This window comes from Atractosteus spatula, chromosome 11, assembly GCF_055471065.1.
Source record: "Atractosteus spatula isolate fAtrSpa1 chromosome 11, fAtrSpa1.hap1, whole genome shotgun sequence".
Classification (NCBI taxonomy): Eukaryota; Metazoa; Chordata; class Actinopteri; order Semionotiformes; family Lepisosteidae; genus Atractosteus; species Atractosteus spatula.
Window position 1 is genome coordinate 21681845 of NC_142716.1, and position 21161 is coordinate 21703005.

At 37.4% G+C, this 21161-nt stretch overlaps 2 protein-coding genes and 1 pseudogene across 3 annotated transcripts in view; 1 reads left to right on the forward strand and 2 right to left on the reverse strand.

The window, feature by feature from the left end:
* The window catches only part of rabgap1l (RAB GTPase activating protein 1-like), a 351445-nt gene extending 348968 nt beyond the window's left edge, over positions 1 to 2477 (forward strand). For both annotated transcript variants that reach the window (XM_088926643.1, XM_088926644.1), the window contains exon 26: positions 454 to 2477. In XM_088926643.1, the coding sequence (XP_088782769.1) occupies positions 454 to 588 (135 nt within the window). In that variant the 3' untranslated portion in view covers positions 589 to 2477. The remainder of the gene's footprint in view (positions 1 to 453) is intronic.
* Positions 2478 to 3963: 1486 nt separating this feature from the next.
* Positions 3964 to 11721, reverse strand: atpaf1 (ATP synthase mitochondrial F1 complex assembly factor 1). Its single transcript, XM_088926645.1, has 9 exons — positions 11472 to 11721; positions 9681 to 9789; positions 9244 to 9297; positions 8934 to 8996; positions 8682 to 8732; positions 7493 to 7540; positions 5541 to 5636; positions 5014 to 5121; positions 3964 to 4462 (listed from the first exon to the last, which is right to left on the reverse strand). Exons 1-9 carry the CDS (start codon positions 11684 to 11686, stop codon positions 4286 to 4288), a joined length of 921 nt encoding a protein of 306 aa, XP_088782771.1. The 5' UTR covers positions 11687 to 11721; the 3' UTR covers positions 3964 to 4285.
* A 4750-nt stretch (positions 11722 to 16471) lies between these two features.
* Positions 16472 to 18371, reverse strand: LOC148823678 (UDP-GlcNAc:betaGal beta-1,3-N-acetylglucosaminyltransferase 7 pseudogene; annotated as a pseudogene).
* Positions 18372 to 21161: the final 2790 nt, after the last annotated feature.

Sequence of the window (21161 nt, forward strand, 5' to 3'; positions counted from 1 at the left end):
AATTTCTTTTTATATAGCACCTTTCACAACATAGTTGCCCCAAGGCGCTTAACAAAGCAGGTGACCACATATGTTGTAAATACAGAACAGAAAAGACCAGAAGACAATGGAGGAGAGGAACCAAAAATTCCTTCTCCAGTCGATTGTACTTGGGACCAGCTTCACAGAGAATTGCACCCACCGATGAATGCCTGTACTTACTGTCTCTAAATTATCCTTAAACTGCATTCTAGTAGCAACAAACAGCTCAGTGTTAGTTACTGTAGTTTAATTCTATATAATTTTGCTGCATACGGTCTGGCCCTGGTATAACCTCATCTGGGTTTGCCCTTTAGGACAATTAATTTTGTATAATGACACAGGTGAATTCTTGTGTCTCAAAACATTGTGTTCTTCTGTCTCAAGCTACGTCTTAAGAATATAACGTCAATTAATCTATCACTCTTTTTTTAGGAGCTGGAACACCAGAGAGGAGCTCTCATGAATGAGATCCAGGCTGCCAAAAACTCCTGGTTTAGCAAAACCTTGAACTCTATTAAGACAGCCACAGGTAACCAGCCCCCCCCTTCTCCAAAAGAGGGAGTGTAGTAGCTCCCGCTTGAGTGAATAGCATGAGTCAATTCTGGACATGGTGAGAAAGGCCATAACCACAGGGGCTGTGCACTCTGTGGAAGAGGTGATGGGCAGGGGGAGCGAGGCTGAGCTAACATAGGGATCACAAGAACACTAGTACAATGATTCAGTGCAGTACTTCCTTTCTCAAACAGGAGAGCTCAGGTCAGATTGGCATTAGATCTGTCAATAGCTTAAGGAAAATACAAAGGAGGCCATTATCCTCCTTGCTGTAAGGAAGTATGGCTACTGCTCAGCTAAAAAATCAGACTGAAACCACTTGTGTTCATTTTATTTTCACAAAACACTTTTCAGCTCTTCTTTGTATCACTCTTTACGCAAGCTAGTGGTTGAGAAAGGGAGTACTACATTGTGAATGCACTGCGAGAAAAATTGATTATCTTGTGTTGTTTTCTATATAGTTTAAATATATTGGTCGATTCTAAATATATAACTAATCATTTTTAATCATGTACAGTTCTATAAACATGAAAAGTGCTTTCTTATGTTTTACTGTCTGAATTTGAATGCATCTGTATAGCCTTTGTGGACTAACTGAAGCACACTACATATGAGAACTGGTGCTGTCAAAAACAAAACAAAAGATATTCCACCTATTCCACATTCTTTTAGAAAATGTGCTTGACATTCAATCAATTCTCCTGTCAGTCATCTCCTTATGTTTTATTCCTGCATTTAAATGCAATGCCATTCATGGGTTGTTGGTGGGCAAATAGATATGCGTCAGTCCTGTTATCTAAACACTGCCCAACGTTGTTGTGCCAAGATAAAACTTCTTAAATAAAAAAATGTTTTATTGTAATGACCTTTTATGGTTAAATTAAAAAACTGACTCTGCAAAAGACATGTCCAGTTGCAGTTTTAGCAGGTTTTCATTTTAGCCAAGCTCTTAACCCAATTATTACAGCTACATCAGTTTAACAACTTTCCCCAGTTCTGTGGGTACTTAGACTTACACTATAAAAGACCAGTAATTCCCATTCCATTTTCCTGACTCCAGTCAGTAATAACATACATGTACAGACCATTCATGCCACTTTTGAGCATCAGTGGACCTGTGTTTTTTGGCTCATTGTTTCAGCACTAGAATGCAATTACTGTCACAGTATAAACCAGTCTACAGATCCCATCCATCATCAGCGATTTAAAATGGTAGACTGCATCCCAGGTATGCAGTTAGTACAAGTCGTAGTTAATTCATAAAAATTTAAATCACAAGGTGGTGCGGTTCTCAAGTGCCACTTCTGCTGCCATGTGGAGCGTTAGCAGATCATATAACACTTTCCAGAGAGCAGGGGATTCCAGGAAAAGATAATTCAGTCTACACTAGGTTTAAGCTTATAACGATGCAAACTAGTACAAAAAAAGTGTATTTTAATCTGGGACTCAGAAGCAGACCACAAGTGTCAGGCTGGGCATACGTAAGTGGTTATTACTAAACTCTACTGATTTCTATCAGTGACGGTTTGACTCTTTACCTTTTTACTCATTTTCTTTTGCTGAATGTCATACTGTATATTAATGTGTCCTAAGATGTTATGAACAAAAAATATTTCTCAGAAACCTACCGTTTAATAATCAGTTGAAACTAATGAAGCTAAATGGAATCCTGCTTAGTAATGGTGTAACTCAGTATGCAATGTTATTGCAAGATGTTGGTCTTTTTTTAGTTGGAAAATGTTTTTTGGATGGAGAAATGCTTTTCATGTATGGGTCATCTTCACATATATTTTTGTCTGTTTAAAAAGTGGGGCAGTGAAGTTACAGAGAAATACAGCATTAAGGTTCAAATGGTCTCTTCTGTACCTGTTCTGCTCACATTAATAAACTTCTGATTTTCTGTCTCTCAGTGTGAATGTCTAAATATAATCTCTGATAAAGATCAGATCACTTTACATTATTATAAACAGTTATATTTTTCTGCCTGAAGAATTTTATCTCAATCCTAAGAAATGTTTAGTGTACAACTATTACCCTGACCAAGGTCAACAGTTTTAATCCATGACAGTATGGTTTTCACTCCTGAAATAAACAAGGTACAGGTTTATACTGCAGATGGTTCTGTGGAAACGCAGGGAAGTTGAGTGCAGCTCCTAGATACAAACAGCACCTTAATTAGTTCTGCGAATTATCCATTACATTTAGCTGGAGACAAATTCTGAGCTGCAATGGAATAGAGGAGTCTCAAGAAAAGCTAATGTCTAACAATACAGGGCCCATTTGCGGACAACATTTACAAACATTCTCTTCCTCAAAAGCAACACAAATCTCTTAGGATTCTAATGGATGAGTTACTATAACAATATATGTTTCCATATTGTTATGACTTTGTGTCTCCTATTTAAAAAAAGGACAGTTCCTTTAAAAAGTAATTTTTACATAAATTTCACTTAAATGGCTATTTTGAGTAAACATAGTCCATCACTGTACATCACCAGTATTGAGGCTTGAATGTATGAGATGTGATTTTCTTATCTTCAGGGTACTTTCTTCTTAAGAACCCTTAATTCTCAGAAACCTAGTAAGAAGATCAGTCTATTTAGAGGTGTACTACTGTAAAAGAAAAACCTCCACACTTATTGAAAGTATCTTATCCTCCTAAAGGCATTTCTTATCTCATATACTGATGATCTAAGCATTCTGGTATCTTACATCGTGAATAGGCAACCCCACAGGGGCATTTTCCACATCCTCTCTGAGGTTAATTATTATATTACAATAATTATTTGAACAATTGGCCAAAATACTTCATTTTTTAGCACTTATTTACTTTCTGATTGAAAAGTACTTGTATAACCTACTGTATATACAGTATCTTGTATATATCCTACAGCCTATCCTTCAGGGCTATAGTTTATCTTTACCTACAGCATTCTGCTAAAATTGGGTCATTAATCTAGTAAAACAAAACTTTACTTAGAAGTCAGGTGAGTTTATAACAAATGTTCAGGAGGTATGAGAATTAACCTCATCTGTCAGTAATTTGTGATCATTTCCGACGTAATTTCCTCACATTAAAAAAAAACTAAATACTATGTGAAATCCCCTTCTCTCCCTCACACGTCTTTTGCATCTTACCCCCACTCCATCTCTACTTTTGCAGCTTTCCCTTGTCACTATTCACTCCACATGGAGGTCTAGCCTCCTCATCCTAGGTTGGCTGTCAAACAAGCCAGATTTATTTGGACTAAAACATTCTATAAACATTTCAATACACTTAAATCTTGGGTGTTGTTATTGCTAGTGAACTTTTTGCACACACTGCCTGTTAATTTGTTTCCAGATCGAACTTTATATCATGAAGAAAAATGATGCTAGGAAAGACTAATATTATTAAATATTTTTTAATTCATTAACTTTATAACAAGTTATGAGCTGATTTCAGGAACATAATTTCATTGAAGCTAATTTTAATTCATTCAATGTGTGGTTAAGGCTTTTTCTAGTATCTTAATGTTTTTTTGACTATTTTCTTCTTCAAGGGAAATTGAGATTTCTCCCATTTACAGCATTTACAATTGTGAAAGTCTCTCCAAAGAATTTTCCTTTTCAAGCCATCGAGGACACTATGTTCTGGTCGTTAATTCTTACCAGTTTTAAAAAAGTACATTACGCTTCAGCATCCCGCATTCAGGTTCAACTGACAATGACACTATGGCACATCAGCCCCTGGCCCAATCCCACTCTGCTCCAGCTCAGCTATCACCGACATGTGCTTGAATTCTGCAGGTCTGTGGTTGAACGTGTCGACCAGTTGGAAGGTTTCCTTCCGCTTTGCACCATAGAACAGCTGCACCTGATTGGCTAAGCACTGAGCCTGGTGAACTCCCTGGAGGGATAAACAAAATGACAGGGACATTTGACTGAGGATTTTAATGAGTTTAAATGGAAAAAAAAAGTGTCATTTCATTTCAAACATAGGATTATATGTCCCCGAGAAGGGTTTTTCAGAAAAAGAAAAAGTCAGTCGTCCGGGGACATTTATTTTGGCTGAAGATTCTAAATGAGTCCCTGTGCAAGTCAGGACCAACACAAAACCATTTACGATTTGGAAACAAGTCAGGTGGAGTACTGCACGTTGTGTCTGTGCTAGTCTAGCTACTGAGCACCAGGTATACTGAGGATTTTGGCAATATAGTTCCAGAGTCTCAGTAAACTGGTAATGTGCAAACTTTACCAAGACTCTTCCAGTCCGCCCAACTGCATTAAAAGATACCGATTTTGCTTGTGACTAACCTGCAATGCTTCAGTGTACCATCCAAAGTGCTCACAGTTAGCAGGAGGATGCTGTGAGACAGGACTTCTTTTGTGAAGTCCATAGTGCCACAATATAAAAGCACCTACATAAACATAAAGACCTGAGGTTTGGCTGTCACTTACCATGCACTTAGGGTCCATCTCTGCTGTCATAAGGACAATGCCCTTTTCTTTCTCAAACTCTGGGTAATGGTAAAGGATGAGCTGGCTGGGAGCATTCTCCCCTAGGGTCTGAAGAAAAGGAAGAAAAACAAATTTAGCCAAGAAGGGAACCTGCCTTTTTACAGTATACAACAAGGCTTCTTTTGCAGCAGAATAATACAGCATCTACAGGACACAGTACACATGTTGGGTGCACAGGGTACACATGTATCAAAGGTGAAGTCAAACCTCCAGTTGTTTGTTAAAAAAAACATATATTCATTAAATAAACAGCTTTCCTAGGCCAAATGATCAAATGTTAAACACATATTTATAATCCTGAAAGCATAAAGGATTTTGGTCCACTATATTATTTCAAAATGTTTTAAAGTGTTTTAATGGTCATCATAAACATCACAAAAATGATTACGTTCTGCTGGTGGAAAGGGGTATGTCAGGGATTCTTTGAAGATGCCAAACTAATTATCAGTCCTGTATTGCCAACTCACCTGTACATTTATCAAGGAAGTGAAATGTAGCTCCAAGCCAGACCACTGGCCAAGGAAGAATTCGTAGCCTTCCTTCTGTGGCAATGCATACAGAAACTGCCAGAAATGAGGCGCACAAATCAGAAATGCTGTCCTTCAGTAGAGAATCGTCCACGGTTCAGAAACAGCACTATAATACCATATTGCTCTGGAGCGATATGAAAGCCAACACGCCATACATACTAAGAAAGCAATAAAACTAACTATAGTCAACAAAGGCTGCTAAATGGTTTCATTTTAAGGGGGTTGGGACCACCAATTTAAATTGTTTTTTTATATCAGCCCAACTGTGGAAAAGCAAGTTAATTTAGGACATAAATGAAACTACGTACAGGAGCAGTACAGGAGAGATGTACTAAATGTACATGTGTGGTAGGTCCAGATCTTGCACACTCAACGTTATATCCTCAGGCTTCAGATGGGGAAGTGATGCCTCACTCACAAACAGCACTGCACACCCACAAGCATTCAGCCAGCTACAGGGATTGCTGCCACATAGCAAGCAGGCTACTCCCTAGCAGCATCAAGCTTACTCCACCTCCTCATCATATGGCAAATAGGGCACCACTTAGAGAACCTGAGACACAACGTGCTACTGATTTTTAACCAGCAAGTTCTGCACTTAGGAACCAACCTGCAGTCGAGTATAGGCCTTATTATTTCAGGTGAACCTTTATTTAAATAGATAATTACACAAAATATAAATGACAAGTAATTTCACCACAAGTTACTACCCTAAGTCTCAAAAGGGCCTCAACACCTCTCTAAATTTTAATAATTAAATTGTTCTCTTTGAATCTACATGTGAGGAAGGTTGACTCATCTGGGAATAACAATAATAAGTGTCCTGAAGACAGTAAGATTGGTAGAAAAGTGCAAATTGTAGCTCTTGGGTAAGAGAGCAACTCTCCCTTTAGACTCATAAGGATAGCTGAGTCTTTTTCCTCACAAAATTAACAAGTGGTGGTTTGAAAAGGCTGCCTAGTAAATCACCTTTTTACACAAGTAAATTTGTGGATCAGTTATGCAGCACAGACCCAGGACAGTCGAGCTCATTCCATAAAAAGGAATCCATCTTTGGAACAGACCAAAGATCTGATCTACATCTCACTTAGGGAAAATGTAAAACCTTTCTTTAGATAAGCTGCTCTGGTTTAATACTGTAGACCAAATTCTATGTTATAATGAAAACCCAGAAATCCATTTATAGTGTTTAAAGCAATCGGGGTGAAGCCCTGGAAACTCTGTTTTTTTCTAGTCATTTCAGCATTGAATAAACCTTTATTTGTTCCTCTACATACATTTACAGTGTTACGTATATTACTGTGGCAATAATGAAAACATACAGCAAGACCAGAACATGGTGGAACAAGGTAACACTGAAATGGATCCCAAATGAAAAAAGACCTAGAAGAGGAATTCCTGTAAGGCAACAAAGACTATGTCAGCAGGTTGGAAGGAACATGCTGGGTAACGAGATGAATAGAGAAGTCTATGGTAAATATGTAGGCTATATCAACAACACATATGGTATACAATTTAATTATGCTCATGATGACCTGTTAGATATATGTTATTATTTTTTCTGTGGTTATTAATTTGTTGATCACATTTTAGACTTTGGTGGTAGAGAGGGGGGCTTTCAAAGGTTACTATCAGAAAGAATGGGGAAACAATTTAGTGCTGTTCACAAAAAGGAAATGTAGGCACAGAACATGAGGACATACAACCACATGGTAGTGAAATACCAGGAGAGCACAGCTGATTTACCTTTACCCTTAAAATGATTTTTGTTTAGTGCAGAAGTAAAACATCACTGATTTAAAATCAATGTTTTCGGCATTCCATTATTAAAACTACTGCACACTGCTTTTGTTTCAATTAACATGATAATTAGAGACAAAAATACTTACTGAAGGGCATTTCTTTGCTCTTCTGAATATTGTTTCAAATATTCCCCCCTGAAATATAATTAATTTAATTAAATTTGATATGAAGTAATTCAAAATGTTGACATTGTTATATGGATGCATAGGTCAAAAGCCAGACTTAACACACATTAGGACCAAAAGTCTATTATTTAAAAAAACATATCAAATTTTACAATGGTAGTCCATTCAGTCCATCATGCTTATTGGGTTGCTAGTATTTCACCAGGGATCTGTTTCAAGGAAACCAGGGAATCAGCTTCTGCATCCTGTCTGACTAATGGTGCCTCCTGCAGTCTGTCCTTAATATACTTGGACATCTCTCTTTGTGCATGAGCTTCCTTTAAAGAATGATTACAGCTACACTTCTAATATAGAGGTCATGGCACCTGCAACGTTAGGAAATGCCTGTAAGTCTTTGAAAAATGTTTTTTTAAAAACAAGCCCTTTGCAAAAACAGCAATAAAGCCTACATGACTGGCTCATGTAGAGTTTTGTCATGTTTAGTTGTACCTAAACACAACTGAAGTGGGTCTCATGTTTGAATACAATGCACAAGCAATGGTGGGTGACCAGATAAGTTTCTGAATGTTCTCTAATAAAGTGTGATGACACTGTCATATTTTAGAACAACTAAATGTGCAACTAATCTCTGCGCCAGTTAAAAGAGCAGACAGTGAGATTGTTTTCACTATACAAAGATATCTGGCAAGATGAGTCTTACAGAAAGACAACTTGGAGATGTACAGCATACTGTGCCAGTATTGTGGAAAACTCTAAGCAATAAAAAACAAAGTAAACTTTTTTCTTTTTAATTGTCACTATTTAACATTTTTATTAATTTTAAGGAAAATATTTTCAAGGTTATTTTTAATTTTAGTAATTTAAAATTAATTTTAGTAATTTAAATTTAGTAATTTAAAAGGCTTGTGTTTGTAGTGTAATGCAGTAGTATAATGCTGCAGTCATCAAGTTGGTGTCCAACTTATTCAAAATGTTTCAGCATTACCTCCAAGCATGGGAGTTTTTTTGCACTTTTTGCAATATACTGAGAGACATTCTCTTGCTTTTCTTTTTCAACCCCACCCACGACACTCAGGACAGCACAGATTAGCACTAAGCACTCATCAACTCACTCACAGAGCTTATAGTTGTGGAGAAAAAAAGCACTTACAGGAATTACTGCACAAATAGTTTTTTTAGTTGCAAAATATTCTTTCCATATCTGGAAAAGAAAACAGGTTTACAAGTGTTTAATGTATACATAAACTAATAACCTAAACATTTTTAAAACTTAAAATGTTTTTAAAAACTTAAAAGACAGACAGCCTAACACCCATAAGCCCTTCTAAATTTGGTGTTTTTGAAAGATCTCTCCCCTGAGAGATCAGAGGCTAATGAGACCAATACAAAAGTACAATCTCACCTGAGCAATCTCTTCACCAGTCTTCTCTTTGACCATGTCAATATTGAGGATAGAGTCCAAAGTCTAAAACAGCATACATATAAAATATTACATGATTAAACGTAAAGAGACTCCAAGCCTCCACATCATTTCTTTGTGCTTTCTGATAGTTTGGTGCAATTGTTCTAATCTGACCTAGTGAGATACATAACCATGATGGCCCTGATTACCAAAATCCCTGGAAACATAGGTATTGGAATGAATGTTACACATGATCCACAAAATAAATCACTACAGTATTTTGTTAGTCAACAGGCATCTCCCCAATTACCTTATCCTTAGTGAAACCGTCACTCCCAGGAGCCCCTTTGCTTCGCTTCTCTAACTGAAAAGAGGCAAAGCAGTACAACACAGAAACAGTTCAATCAAACCCATTCCTCAGCAGCCTTTTCAAATATGGCAAAAAACAAACACATGGCATAGTGCCCGAGTTTAGCATTCAAGGATTATTGAGAGGGGAAATCCAAAAATGAAAGTGTGATTCCACCAATACCCAAAAATCTTGTTTCTTGGCATTATTTGACAGGTCCCATGTTCTCATTCTCATCTCACTAAAGATACATCCATTGCCTTTCCTCAAGGTTCAGTCCTTTCAGAACAGGCATACTACATACAGGTCACTCTGTCTTGGCTTCACTGTGTCTCCGACTATACTGTGTACCTTATCTTCCAGGAGACTCCAGGCATTACCAGGATCAGGATACAAACCTCAGCTTCTATCAGTTTGATGAACTCGGCCTGTTTGCAATGACCAACTGGCGGCATTTTCCCCTCCGCCCTCTTCTCCAGACGGGATTTGTACTCTTCAGGTTTGGCTCTATGAAATACAAAACTGAGTTACTAACATGACACCCAACAGTAAAATTCATTCCAATGTTTCCAGTTCAGCAATCTATTCTAACTTCTAGAGCTCCTAGAACCCTTTGATACCAGGCACACTAGATATCCATAGACAGTAAATAATTCAAATACAGGCTAAAATAAATAACCAGGCATATTTTACATGTTTACTTGTTGCCAACAAAAGCAGTATTTTGGCAGCTCCTAGTATCACTTCTTTAAAAGGAAGAAATACAGTAGTAATTAGTCAACAGTAGATTCATAACCTAGTCATTATGAGAAAACTGCTTATTCTGCTGAGCTTAGTGGCTGTCCGGAGTCTATCCCTGAAACACAAGGCACATGGCACAAGACAGGACCACACCCTAGACAGGACACCAATACATTGCACCCTTCGACACAGAGGCAGCTGAGAAACACCAATCCAACCACCCTAGCATGGATGTCATCATAATATGGAGAAAATAATTAATATTATTTTTTATATTTTTATTTTACATCAGACTTACATTTTAATACAATTTTAATACTGCCTAATAGTGTTTAAGTACCAAGGTGGACCTTTTAAAGCATAACAGTGAAATCATGTCAGCTTCACAGATCAACAAAATGACACAGGTTATCTTAGTCTCCAAGAAAAGACTTAACATTTTTATTTTAAAAACTCCATACAGAACTGAGAGAACTGTTTCACACGGGGGGTTTATAAAAAAAATCTGCTTTGAACACTGTCATTTACAATACTCAACAATGCTCAAAAATAGTCAAATCATAATCTATCATATCAAGATACTACAAAAGTTGAGACAGTTGAAAAAAATCTTTCTTGCTAATTACTCTTGGGAGGAGCAACGTTAACTTTAGACCACGAAATCTGATCATCATTTGAACGTCTAACTTTGTGTTCGATAAAATAAAGTATAACCATTATATAAAAAAATCACAGAAGAGGCATTAATAGCTTTATTGTAAAATGTATGTGATCTACAAACGCGTTTACTACAAACGATATGAAATGTGTGCACGAGCAGGCAGACACATCATACCTCCAATTCCCAGTGCACATGCACACTTTGAAAGGGGATACACATTTCCACAGCATACTGAATTCGGTACGACACCTCTAGTTAGCCAAATAAGGCAATTCTGTGAGTATAGTTTGAAGAGCTTCCTCAGTAAAAAGATGAGAAACAATAGCAGTGTTAACTGGATAGTTTTTGCAGACTAACTTTGGCAGGTAAACTGTCCTCTGTCAACAATGTATACATAAACAACATATTTTCTAAAAGCTAGTACCTTGCATCCCCGTATAGACTATACCAGTGGTTTTAACAATGGTTAAAAGTGCATTCTCTCTCTGGAAAAGAAAAATGGACTAATCTGAAACTGAAACTACATTTATTTCTTCTATACTTCTGTTGTTAGTTACCTTTTGCAGTTATGGGTATTTGTTGTGCTTAATGGATTGAATTGAGTATGCCCTTCGAATTGACTGAATGGTGCCCAACAGTCAGTACATACTGAAGCACATCGGTGATCACCTTAATGTCAGAAGAACTAGCGTCACTTAATATGCGAGTTTTAAAAATAATCATCAAATTAACTAAATGAGTGAAAACCCGATTGATTGTCTGGTTTTGATACAGACCGAGATCTTACTTGCGCAGTTGTTGAATTTTGTCCTGGTATTTGCTATAGAAAGGGTTTTCCTCCAGTTCTGGCTCCTTACGGACCGAAAAGGCTCGCAGCTGCAATGGGGAAAAGCCTGGGATAAGCGGTCTGATTCCCGTGTTTCTGACAGCCAGCATCCCCCGATACAGACAGGCCATCTGTACCACGGCGACCGCCATCTTGCCTTCTCCTCCGTCATACATCAATAAAGCTCCGGTTAGGAGAAGAAAAGCAATAACACAGAATAATGTGTTCCGCTTTGACAAACGTGCCCCGTGTTTTTAAGGCTTTTGTGATCTTTCGTTTTAATGAAAGTGAAATAAATACTGATATGAAATGTATCTAATAAATATAAACAGACACAGTAATGTATATACTATACTATATAACACACAGTGTGTTTCTAAATTTACGTCGCATAGAACTGTTCGAAACACTTGTGAAAAACTGTACCGTCAGAGGGCGAGAGAGAGAAAGACAATCAGACTATTGCCCTCTGAATCTTAGTACTTAGTGTCCTATCTCTGTGGCTTTTCTCCCTTTATACAAACAACTTTATATCCCGGGTTGACTTGGATAGGATTTTTAAATATGCAGATTATACTAGTATTGTTGGCCTCCATACTGATAGGTGACTGGGGAACAACCTGGTGTTCTGATAATAAGCTTCAACTCAATACGTTAAAAACTAGGGAAATTGTTATTGATTTTAGATGTGTCCAGTGCATAAAACTCCCCATCATTAATGACCGCCCCATCCTACAGTGACCACAAATTTCTTTGAATTCTTGGGAACACATACAGTATAAATGAACACCTTAAATGGAGCACCAACAAAGATCATATAGTTAAGAAGGCACAGCAGAGGATCTGCTTTTTCAGGCAACTTAAGAAACTTAAGTGGTATGCAGTATAAACAGAGCTGGCAAGATGGTTGCGGGGAATGAAGAACCCCTTGTAGAAAGAACTGGACTTAAAGGCCTGTGCAGTCTTGTTAAAACCTGGAAGTAGTAAGTAATATATTTCCATGCACAATTATACAAGCATCACATATTCCTAACAAATGCTTTAAGTTCATTGCCATTAAGCCCTGAGTAACCAAAAATCTCAAACACATACACATACTCCAGAAAAAAAGAAACTTGCCTTTTCTCAAGAGAATACAAAGCTTAGGAGGGTAATGTAGAAAGAGGTGTAAAGAGAGAGATATCTATCTAGACTTTTATTGATCCCGAAGGGACATTGAGGGGCTGGGCTGCTGTAACTGTGCACAACAGTATTCCACTTTCTTCATAAACATCTTCTGCATTAAAGTCTTTAACATAGTCATGCTATGGGTATTTTGGAACAGTTTTATTGTGTTTGTTTATAAAGTTTGTCTATAACATTTTAACTTTTTCCATTAACACTTGCTGTCATTATTTTTGTAAATAATAATGAAATGCTTGTAGAAACAAGGTTTTTAATGAAACTTAGTTGTTTTTAATTTAGCTTATTCAAACAGGGTAACAGTTCCTCACCCTGCCCTGGAACTTCCTGGGTTCAATTACTGGTCAATGGATGGGTTGTACTTCTAAAACATGAAGACTTTGTATGTATACTATATTGGTATTTTTATTAATTTTGTATATCACAGTATGTTCAATATTAAATTAATATTGAAAATAAAAATAACATTAATTTGGATGAACATGCATAGTAAACTGACACCCTGAGACAAGATTACATTGCCAGATGTATATAAACATTTTTTTTGTACTGGTTGTGAATGCAATGTGTTTTGTCTGGTCTTTTTCACTCTTTTATTCTCACGCTCTCTCAGTTCAATTCAAGAGCTTTATTGCCATGACCAATGAATCATAGTGTTTCCAAAGCATATGCAGTACAATCAACACAACATTTGCAGATATTTACAATACATACTTCAGTATTATTGGACATTTACATACATAAAACATACAGTACAACATTACTGAGACTCAGGTTCACTGTCTGTTCCTTAGAACAGAAATCGATTAGAACAGATTAAAAACTGTAACGAATACGCACCTGTGCATAACAGGAATCTTGGCCGCCCGGGATGAGGAAGGTCTTCTTTAGCTCAGCCGGCAAGACCCCTCTTGAATGACACCGGAGACCCGGGTTCGCGCTCATGTGGTGAGGGACGAACTGGGGTGGGAACAGCGAGGGCACAAGCCCCGAGAACCCGAATCCATGACAATATTATTCATTAAAGTCACTATGTATAATATTATGAATGACATAAATCTTAAATATTTGATTCGATCTTCTCCTCCCCCTTCTTCCCCTCTTTGAGGAAGACAAGATTAGGACCTCCTGAAGAGTGAGAGCTGCGAAAATTGAAGGAGGGGTGTGACACAGGAAATGCGAAAAAAAAGTGATTGTTATCACGAGAAATCCAGTGAGACTAGACATACTGTAGTATGAGTTTCACTTTACTTGACCATCATGTTCTTAAGCCTGAATATACATTTGCAGATTTACACAGTTCAAATTTGAAGAGCAGGATTAAGTACAAATGGTTCAACAAATAAAACAAAAAAACGACTGGATCTGGTGGTAAATTAATTATTACTTGAGCAAAGTAATGACAAAATGAGTAAGGAAAGTTATTGACTTAGTATTTCTGAAAAAATATGCAATTATTTACATTTAATATTAATATTTTCCCCATAGCAGACAGGTGATACTAGTTCACTTTGCCTGCTAGGGCATACGTGTATATCAATAGGAGGGGAGCTGGGCTATAGAAATAGCCATGTCCCAGTATCCACACTCGCATTCTCGTGTACTTAATACGAGCATTCCCACTCAGTTCTGCAAATACAAACAAAATATTTTTGTCAAAAATTAATTAGCTGAATGTTGAAGCGGCTGATCACTGCTCGTATGCAATCTCACACTGCAGGACAGACCACAGAGAGAGTGGCTCATGTGATCCATCCATCCATTTTCCAATTGTTTTAAAAAATACAGGTTGTGTTGGCATTGTGATCCACACACCCACATTTTCATAACGCCTCTGTACAGGAGCTGGCAGTAGAGGGGCTAATGTGCTGCAGCCACGTTCACTAAAATTGATCAAAGCACTTCAGGGTTTTTCACCTACATGAAGTTAATTTTATAGAAAAGGCAAAAAACTGAACTCGAAACTGTATATTTCATTTCATTTCACCAACTGTATATTGTTTCAGTAATGGATTTAGAAGTGCACACAATCACGCAATTCAACCAAGGAGAAAACACCTCATCTAGCAATAGGAGTATCATTAAAATAAGATGCAGTGTTGAGTTTTCAGACTCCAGCCTCATTGTTCTAATTTTGAATGTTAAAGGTGAACTGCAGTGCTACTTTTATATTTTGGGGTTAGAAAAAATCAGCATTAATGAGTACATTTAATACCTCAATGAAAGTAAAATGTACAAAGTAACATAAAATTTACATAACAAAATAGACAAATTCTCCAGGTATGCGTAGCTCCATATTATGCGATTCAGAATGAGGCAACCAAACTTCTGGTGACGTGCGTGGCTCTATTACATTATAAAATAGCAGGTTTGTGAATACTTCTGTTTTAATCCAATACAAATATTGCTCTCTACTTCGTGACAGTTTTGCCAACAAATACCACTTACTTGTTAATACAGATCTTACATGCAGATCATGTAGCAACATTTCTGTGGTGAAATGTCTGTGCACAATCTGTACTTATTCACTCATCCATTGCATTACATTAGTCATTACAGTGACTAGTGAGCAGAAAGGGCCACTTTCATGCAAACTCTCACTAGTGCCCCTGGCAAGACCAGCAGTGTGTGACAACAAAGTTTGTTGAACCACAAACTTTTGCCACATACTGTATTTGTGGTACCAATTAAATACCTTTTGGCTGTTTTTTTCAGAAATGGCTTCTTTCTTACTAACGTACAGACCAGATCTCTGGAGTGTTTGGGATATTGATGTCACAAGAACACCTTGACCAGAGTTGTCCATAAAACACTATAGGATTTTCAAAGTTTCCACTGGCTTCTTGGTAGCATCTCTGGTCTCATTCTTGTTCCTTGCTCCACATCGGGTTTGGAGAAACGGGCAGACCTAGGTAGAATCTTAGTGGTGCCATATACCTACCAGTACCATATCATCTTGACTGTGCTCCAAGAGCTGTTCAAGACCTTTAAATATTGTTTATACCCATTGCCTGTTTATGGACACTGTATGTAGAAAGTGGGTTATGCTAAGACTTACAATTTCCTCCTTTATTACAGAAGTAGGACTATACCTGAGAAAAAATGTATCAAACTCTGAAATGCAAGACTGGAAATGCTTGTGTATCTGAGAAGCTATCTGGCTTGGTATGCCTGTGAGAAGAGAAAGGGGATTTTCTGATATAGTTCAGTGTTTACAAAAATAGATATAGATAACTTGATTGTATTTACATTTTCTTGTGACCTTGTTTCAATCCTCTTTGACTATTGATTTGGCACACCTCTCTAGTGCAACTATATAATGTCCTAACATCATTCAATAAGAGTTAACTGATGTATCCTAGAGCCAGGGAAGAGCACTGCAGTTATTCAGTCAGAGCTACCTGCATGGGACAAATGTAGAAGTGCTTAGATGCAATATTGTGTGTTGTTACTTTCACTGGTCTTTAAGCTTGGGGCCATGAGCAAGTGTATGTAGTGCTCATGGGTTAATCTGCATCTGGGTCTTATGATTGGTCCTGTTTACAAAAGATGTGAGGACAGTTTAAAATTGTTATATGGCACTTCTGGAGAGTGTCCAACCCTATTGATATAGTAGTAGTTCTTTTATTTAAGGCTTTTATTTTGAGGGTGCAGAGTTCATCCTGCCTATAGATCTATATCTATATCATTATCTAAATCTTATCTAATCTTTCTGACATGTGTGCAGATGATATGTTAACTGTATTGTAGTCTTTGTGTTTTCTTTTATCAAAGTAAACTTAGTTGATGCGAGTTGATGCCCTCAGACCACTACCTAATTTTCTGACTCGTGTGCAGATGAGATCACTGGTCACTAATTTCCACATTAGAATCAACTCTCCTGGAGTCAACTTATGGACGACCAGTAGATTCTGAAAAAAACAGGGGTCTTTGCTAATCATCTTCTCTTTGCCAGGCTCCTGGACTCCCCACGTTTTGATGCCGCTGTGTGGTTTGGGACTCACATGGAGCACTTTCAAGCACATCCCCAGAAAAACATCATCAATGGGAAAGAGGTCCAGGTTTTCAGAAGCAATGTGCATCTTCATAGCCAGGGGGCCAGCCATGAGGAATCCGCCTCCACTGACATATGGGGGGTAAAAGGTCCCATTAAAGATCTCAGGTGGGATAAAGTATTTGCTATTTTTCTCTCTGATCGGTAGAGAGGTGGAGAGGAGTGCTCCTACAAAAAGGTCAAGCATGCCACCACTACTTTCCAGAAATTCAATTACGTTTCCAGTGTGGACAAAGATGTCATCATCTCCCTTGAAGATGAATGGCACACTGGGGCAGTAGATGGAAAACCACTTGAGGAAGTTGGCCTCCTTGAGGGTGAGGTTGTAGAAGCACTCTTCAAAGTCCCACTGCAAGATGTCTCCATAAAGCCTGTCCTCATACTCCAGGAGCTTCTGGTGATGGGGATGTTCTTCCCCTTGGATGGTTACCCCCAGCAGGAAAACCAGCCTGACCTTCTTGCCCCTTACCTGCCTCTCCTGGCCCCAAGTTTTGCGGATGGCCTCTCTGCGTCTGTGCTGTAGGATCATGGACTTGACCACTAAAAGGAGATAAACATCCCCTTCACACTTCTCTGGGTGGTTAAAAAGCATTGGGAAGAATCTGCAGTGTCGGTACAGGAGGAACTTCTGGATGTTTGTCCCTAGTTCAGCAAACCATGGCATCCTGGTCAGACTGGAGTTAGCAGTGCAATGGACATCCATCACATCCCAAGCTTTGACCACCTTATCTTCAGTGACAGACTTATTAATGTTTTCAATCCAGAAGGATTTCTGTCTAGGGATAAAAACTTGCTTACTGGATTTGTGGCTGTCTTGTGAATTCTTCTCAGGGGAAAGATGCTGGCTTCTAAAAATTGCTCGCTGTAGGATGGCAAGTGTTACAACAAAGATGCTTACCAGAAGGATTGCATGCAGGTTGCGATAAATCTTCGCCCAGATTCTGCTACAATGCCTAGAAAGCAAGGAGAATAAGAGTTTCAACTGTCATTAAATGCTCATTGTGCTGACAGATGGGATTTTAAAATTCTAGCACACAACAAGACTGAGGTTCATGGTAGGATTTGGTCTAAATGGTTGGCCTAAGAAGGACAAATGTGGAACTGATAACTTTTTCACAGATAAGTAATAAATCATTAGAAGAGTTTACCAGTAGGTGTAACCAAGGCAAGGAAAGTAAGACCTCTGAATATTGACGTACTATAAATGATTATATTTCTCTGGCTCTGTGAATGCAAAGTGTTAATCCTGACCATATAGGATACTCATTTAGCGCCAAAGACAAATTTACTGTAATTCAGATTATTAAATCATTAGAGCATTATCACTCCTGCTCATTGGTTCAGTTCAAACATAAAAATCATTGTTAATCTGCAGAAATGTTTAAAATAAGCAAAAATAAGATGGAAACATATGTAAAATAATGTTATCATTTAGTTGAGAACATAATGGAATTTTTAGAGAACAGTGATGTTTAGTACCATTACTACAACAAATTAACCAATTAAACTGATTAAAGCTGCAGAGGCATCATTTTAATTGGGAAATAACAGTGATATTATAGAAGAACAATAAATGTGCATCACACCCAAAGCTTAAAGTACCTTATCTTCAGTGACTGACTCATTTTTGTCTTTCACAATATCTTCTGTTGTTCTGAATTGCTGTATACTGGGCTTGTGGATGACCTTTAATATTCTGTCCAGTGAGATTACTGTGGATTACTCTGTGAACAATGCCTCCCTAAAGATCTCAAGAATGGTCTTTTGCAGGTTGTGATAAATCTTCTACTTGGTCTTCATAAAGCATCTGGAAAGAAGGAAAAAATATTTAGTGCTTTGATATTAGACAACTGAGACCTGTCAAATATGACATTATGCTTGTGACAGAAAACAGCCAAGAGATATGGATGTACTGTACAACTGGATTCAGAATGGAGAATTGTTAAGACATTTCAATACTTTACCAGCAGATGGCATCTAAGCAGAGACACTTGGATGCTTTAAAAAGAGGCAGGATGTTAACATAAAAAATGTCATGGAAATATTGAGCTTTCCAGCAAACCCTCAGGGGTATGCCAGTATACAGTATACTCGTGTGTACAAACAAACATGCTAACAACTACATAACTACAACACACTACTACAACAGATATTCAGTTCACCTATTCCAAGTCAATTAAACACTTCCATACATCACTTAACAATGCTGTAACTTTTCATTTAATACACCTTCAATTTGTGAAAAAAACATAATTACATGGGAATGCATATGAACAAAGGTCTTGGTTTAATACAAGAAGGAGAGGTACCTATATTAATACTGACCAATAAATGTGGAATATTAATGTCTATTAATTTATTAGATTATTGTAACCTAATATTGTTCCTAATGAAAGTGGTTCATGATAATATTTTAGTGCTATGCAAGGAGCACTAAAAAAACAACTGCACTTTGCTTAATTTTAAGTGATATTTGTTACATGTAGTTTGAAAGAAAGGACTGTAATATTGCTACTACTAAGAATAAGAAAAATAAAATGGACTACTGAATCCTCTATCCACAAATCACACCCAAATAAGAAGTGAACAAATAACAGTCTGATCACCTTGGAATAAGGATTCTTATCCAAAGCATGACTGATCACACATACCCACTTATGGCATGTTCTGACATATAATTGATTGTTTAGATATCTGCTACAGAAGTGAAGTAAAATTACTCCATATAAACATGTAATTCTGAATTCCTTAGCTTGAGTAACACTAACATTCTCTTGTCTATGGAAAGAAAGGACTTGTCTGGAAATGCCTACTGCTACAATGATAAAATTCCACGTACAATTGAAAAGGTTATTCTCATTATTCCTCTAATGCTTGTATTCAAAATAATGAAATAATATATGGAGTGCATGTTAAATCAATCCCTTGGTGATATATACATGACCTTTGATAGTTTTTGATGTGATTACAAACAAAATAGATCACTGGAGGAAATTCATTTTGAAAGGAAATTATTTTAAAGGTACAAGTCACATGTGTGATTATTTCTTAAAATTAATACACACCATAAATTAAGATTAAATTGTAGAGAAAGATAACAGTATTTGAAACCTTTTTCTTCCTTTACATAGTGACTATACACACTTCACATAGATTGTGGTAACTCGCATCTTGTGTTTCAACATTACTGAAACACAGCATTTGGAGTACTGGTAAATGACTATTGTATCTGTGACTGTGACGACGCCAGCACACTCTGGAGACCAACACTGACAGTAAGTCACTCTTCTATTTTTTAAATGTTCAGTCCTTGTCTTTAAGACTCCCTCCACGATCCTCGATCTCACACATCATTCCCCTTTTGGTTGCTTTTTACTCAGTTCCTTAACTCACACTAATACTTTTGTATTTTCGTAGTTACATCAGGTTTCTTAAGATGCAGAGTATAACTCTTCAATAAGTTCCAGGTACACTCACTCACATTCCCACCGTGACACCCTTCTTAAAAGTTATAATCAGCAGGCGCTGGGAAATTCAACTCAATTAACTAATTTTGCCCATTTCTCATCTTCAATCTAATAAGCATAATGAGACATTGGAGTATTAAACTGCTTAACCTTTAATGCTCAGTTCTCAATCTTCTGTTCATTAAACACAACACAATGAGGCATCGGAGCATTAAACTGGATCCTTAATCCTTTCTTTCTCTAAAAAATCTATTATTGCAATGCCACTTAGAAACAATTTCCAAGCAAGTTCTATTCATTTTCAGTAACTGCTTTGATGATACAGGTTTGTGGTCAACTGGAGTCTAACACGCCAGAAAATGGGAACAAGGCTTCCATTTCCTGAATGAGACACAGTCCATCACAGATCACACACTGCATTGTGAATTCAATCACACACACTTATAAACAGTGGTGTGCAGTCAGCACCTTCTAACCCTTTTGAGAAGGGGTGGAAAAAAGGAGGAAGAAAAAAATATTTTCTATTCTGTTCAATATCTATCAATTTCTATCTATTCAATAACATAATGATTAAATGCTGACACATGGCGCTGGCACAGAGAAGCTAGCTATCTGTGGCTCTGTTGACCTACTTTAGTTTTCCAGGAGGGTCTTGCAATGTAACCATATTAAGCAGGTAACAGTAAAATTGTCCAATCAGATTTTGAATTTGACGTAAGCAGGTTGCTTCACAAGGCAATTGTTGGTACAGATACAGACAATATTGTGGCGATTTCGATTGCAAAACCTTTCTCAAGGCTATCATTCAATGATAACTTAAGTCTTGTTCAGCAGGGTCAACCATCGACAGCTTTTAGTAATAGCCAGGCAGGGAAATCCTTTGACATTTCAGCGAGACAAACTACCAAAGGTAGCTTATAGCTTAGGTTATGGTTTATAATCAAATGA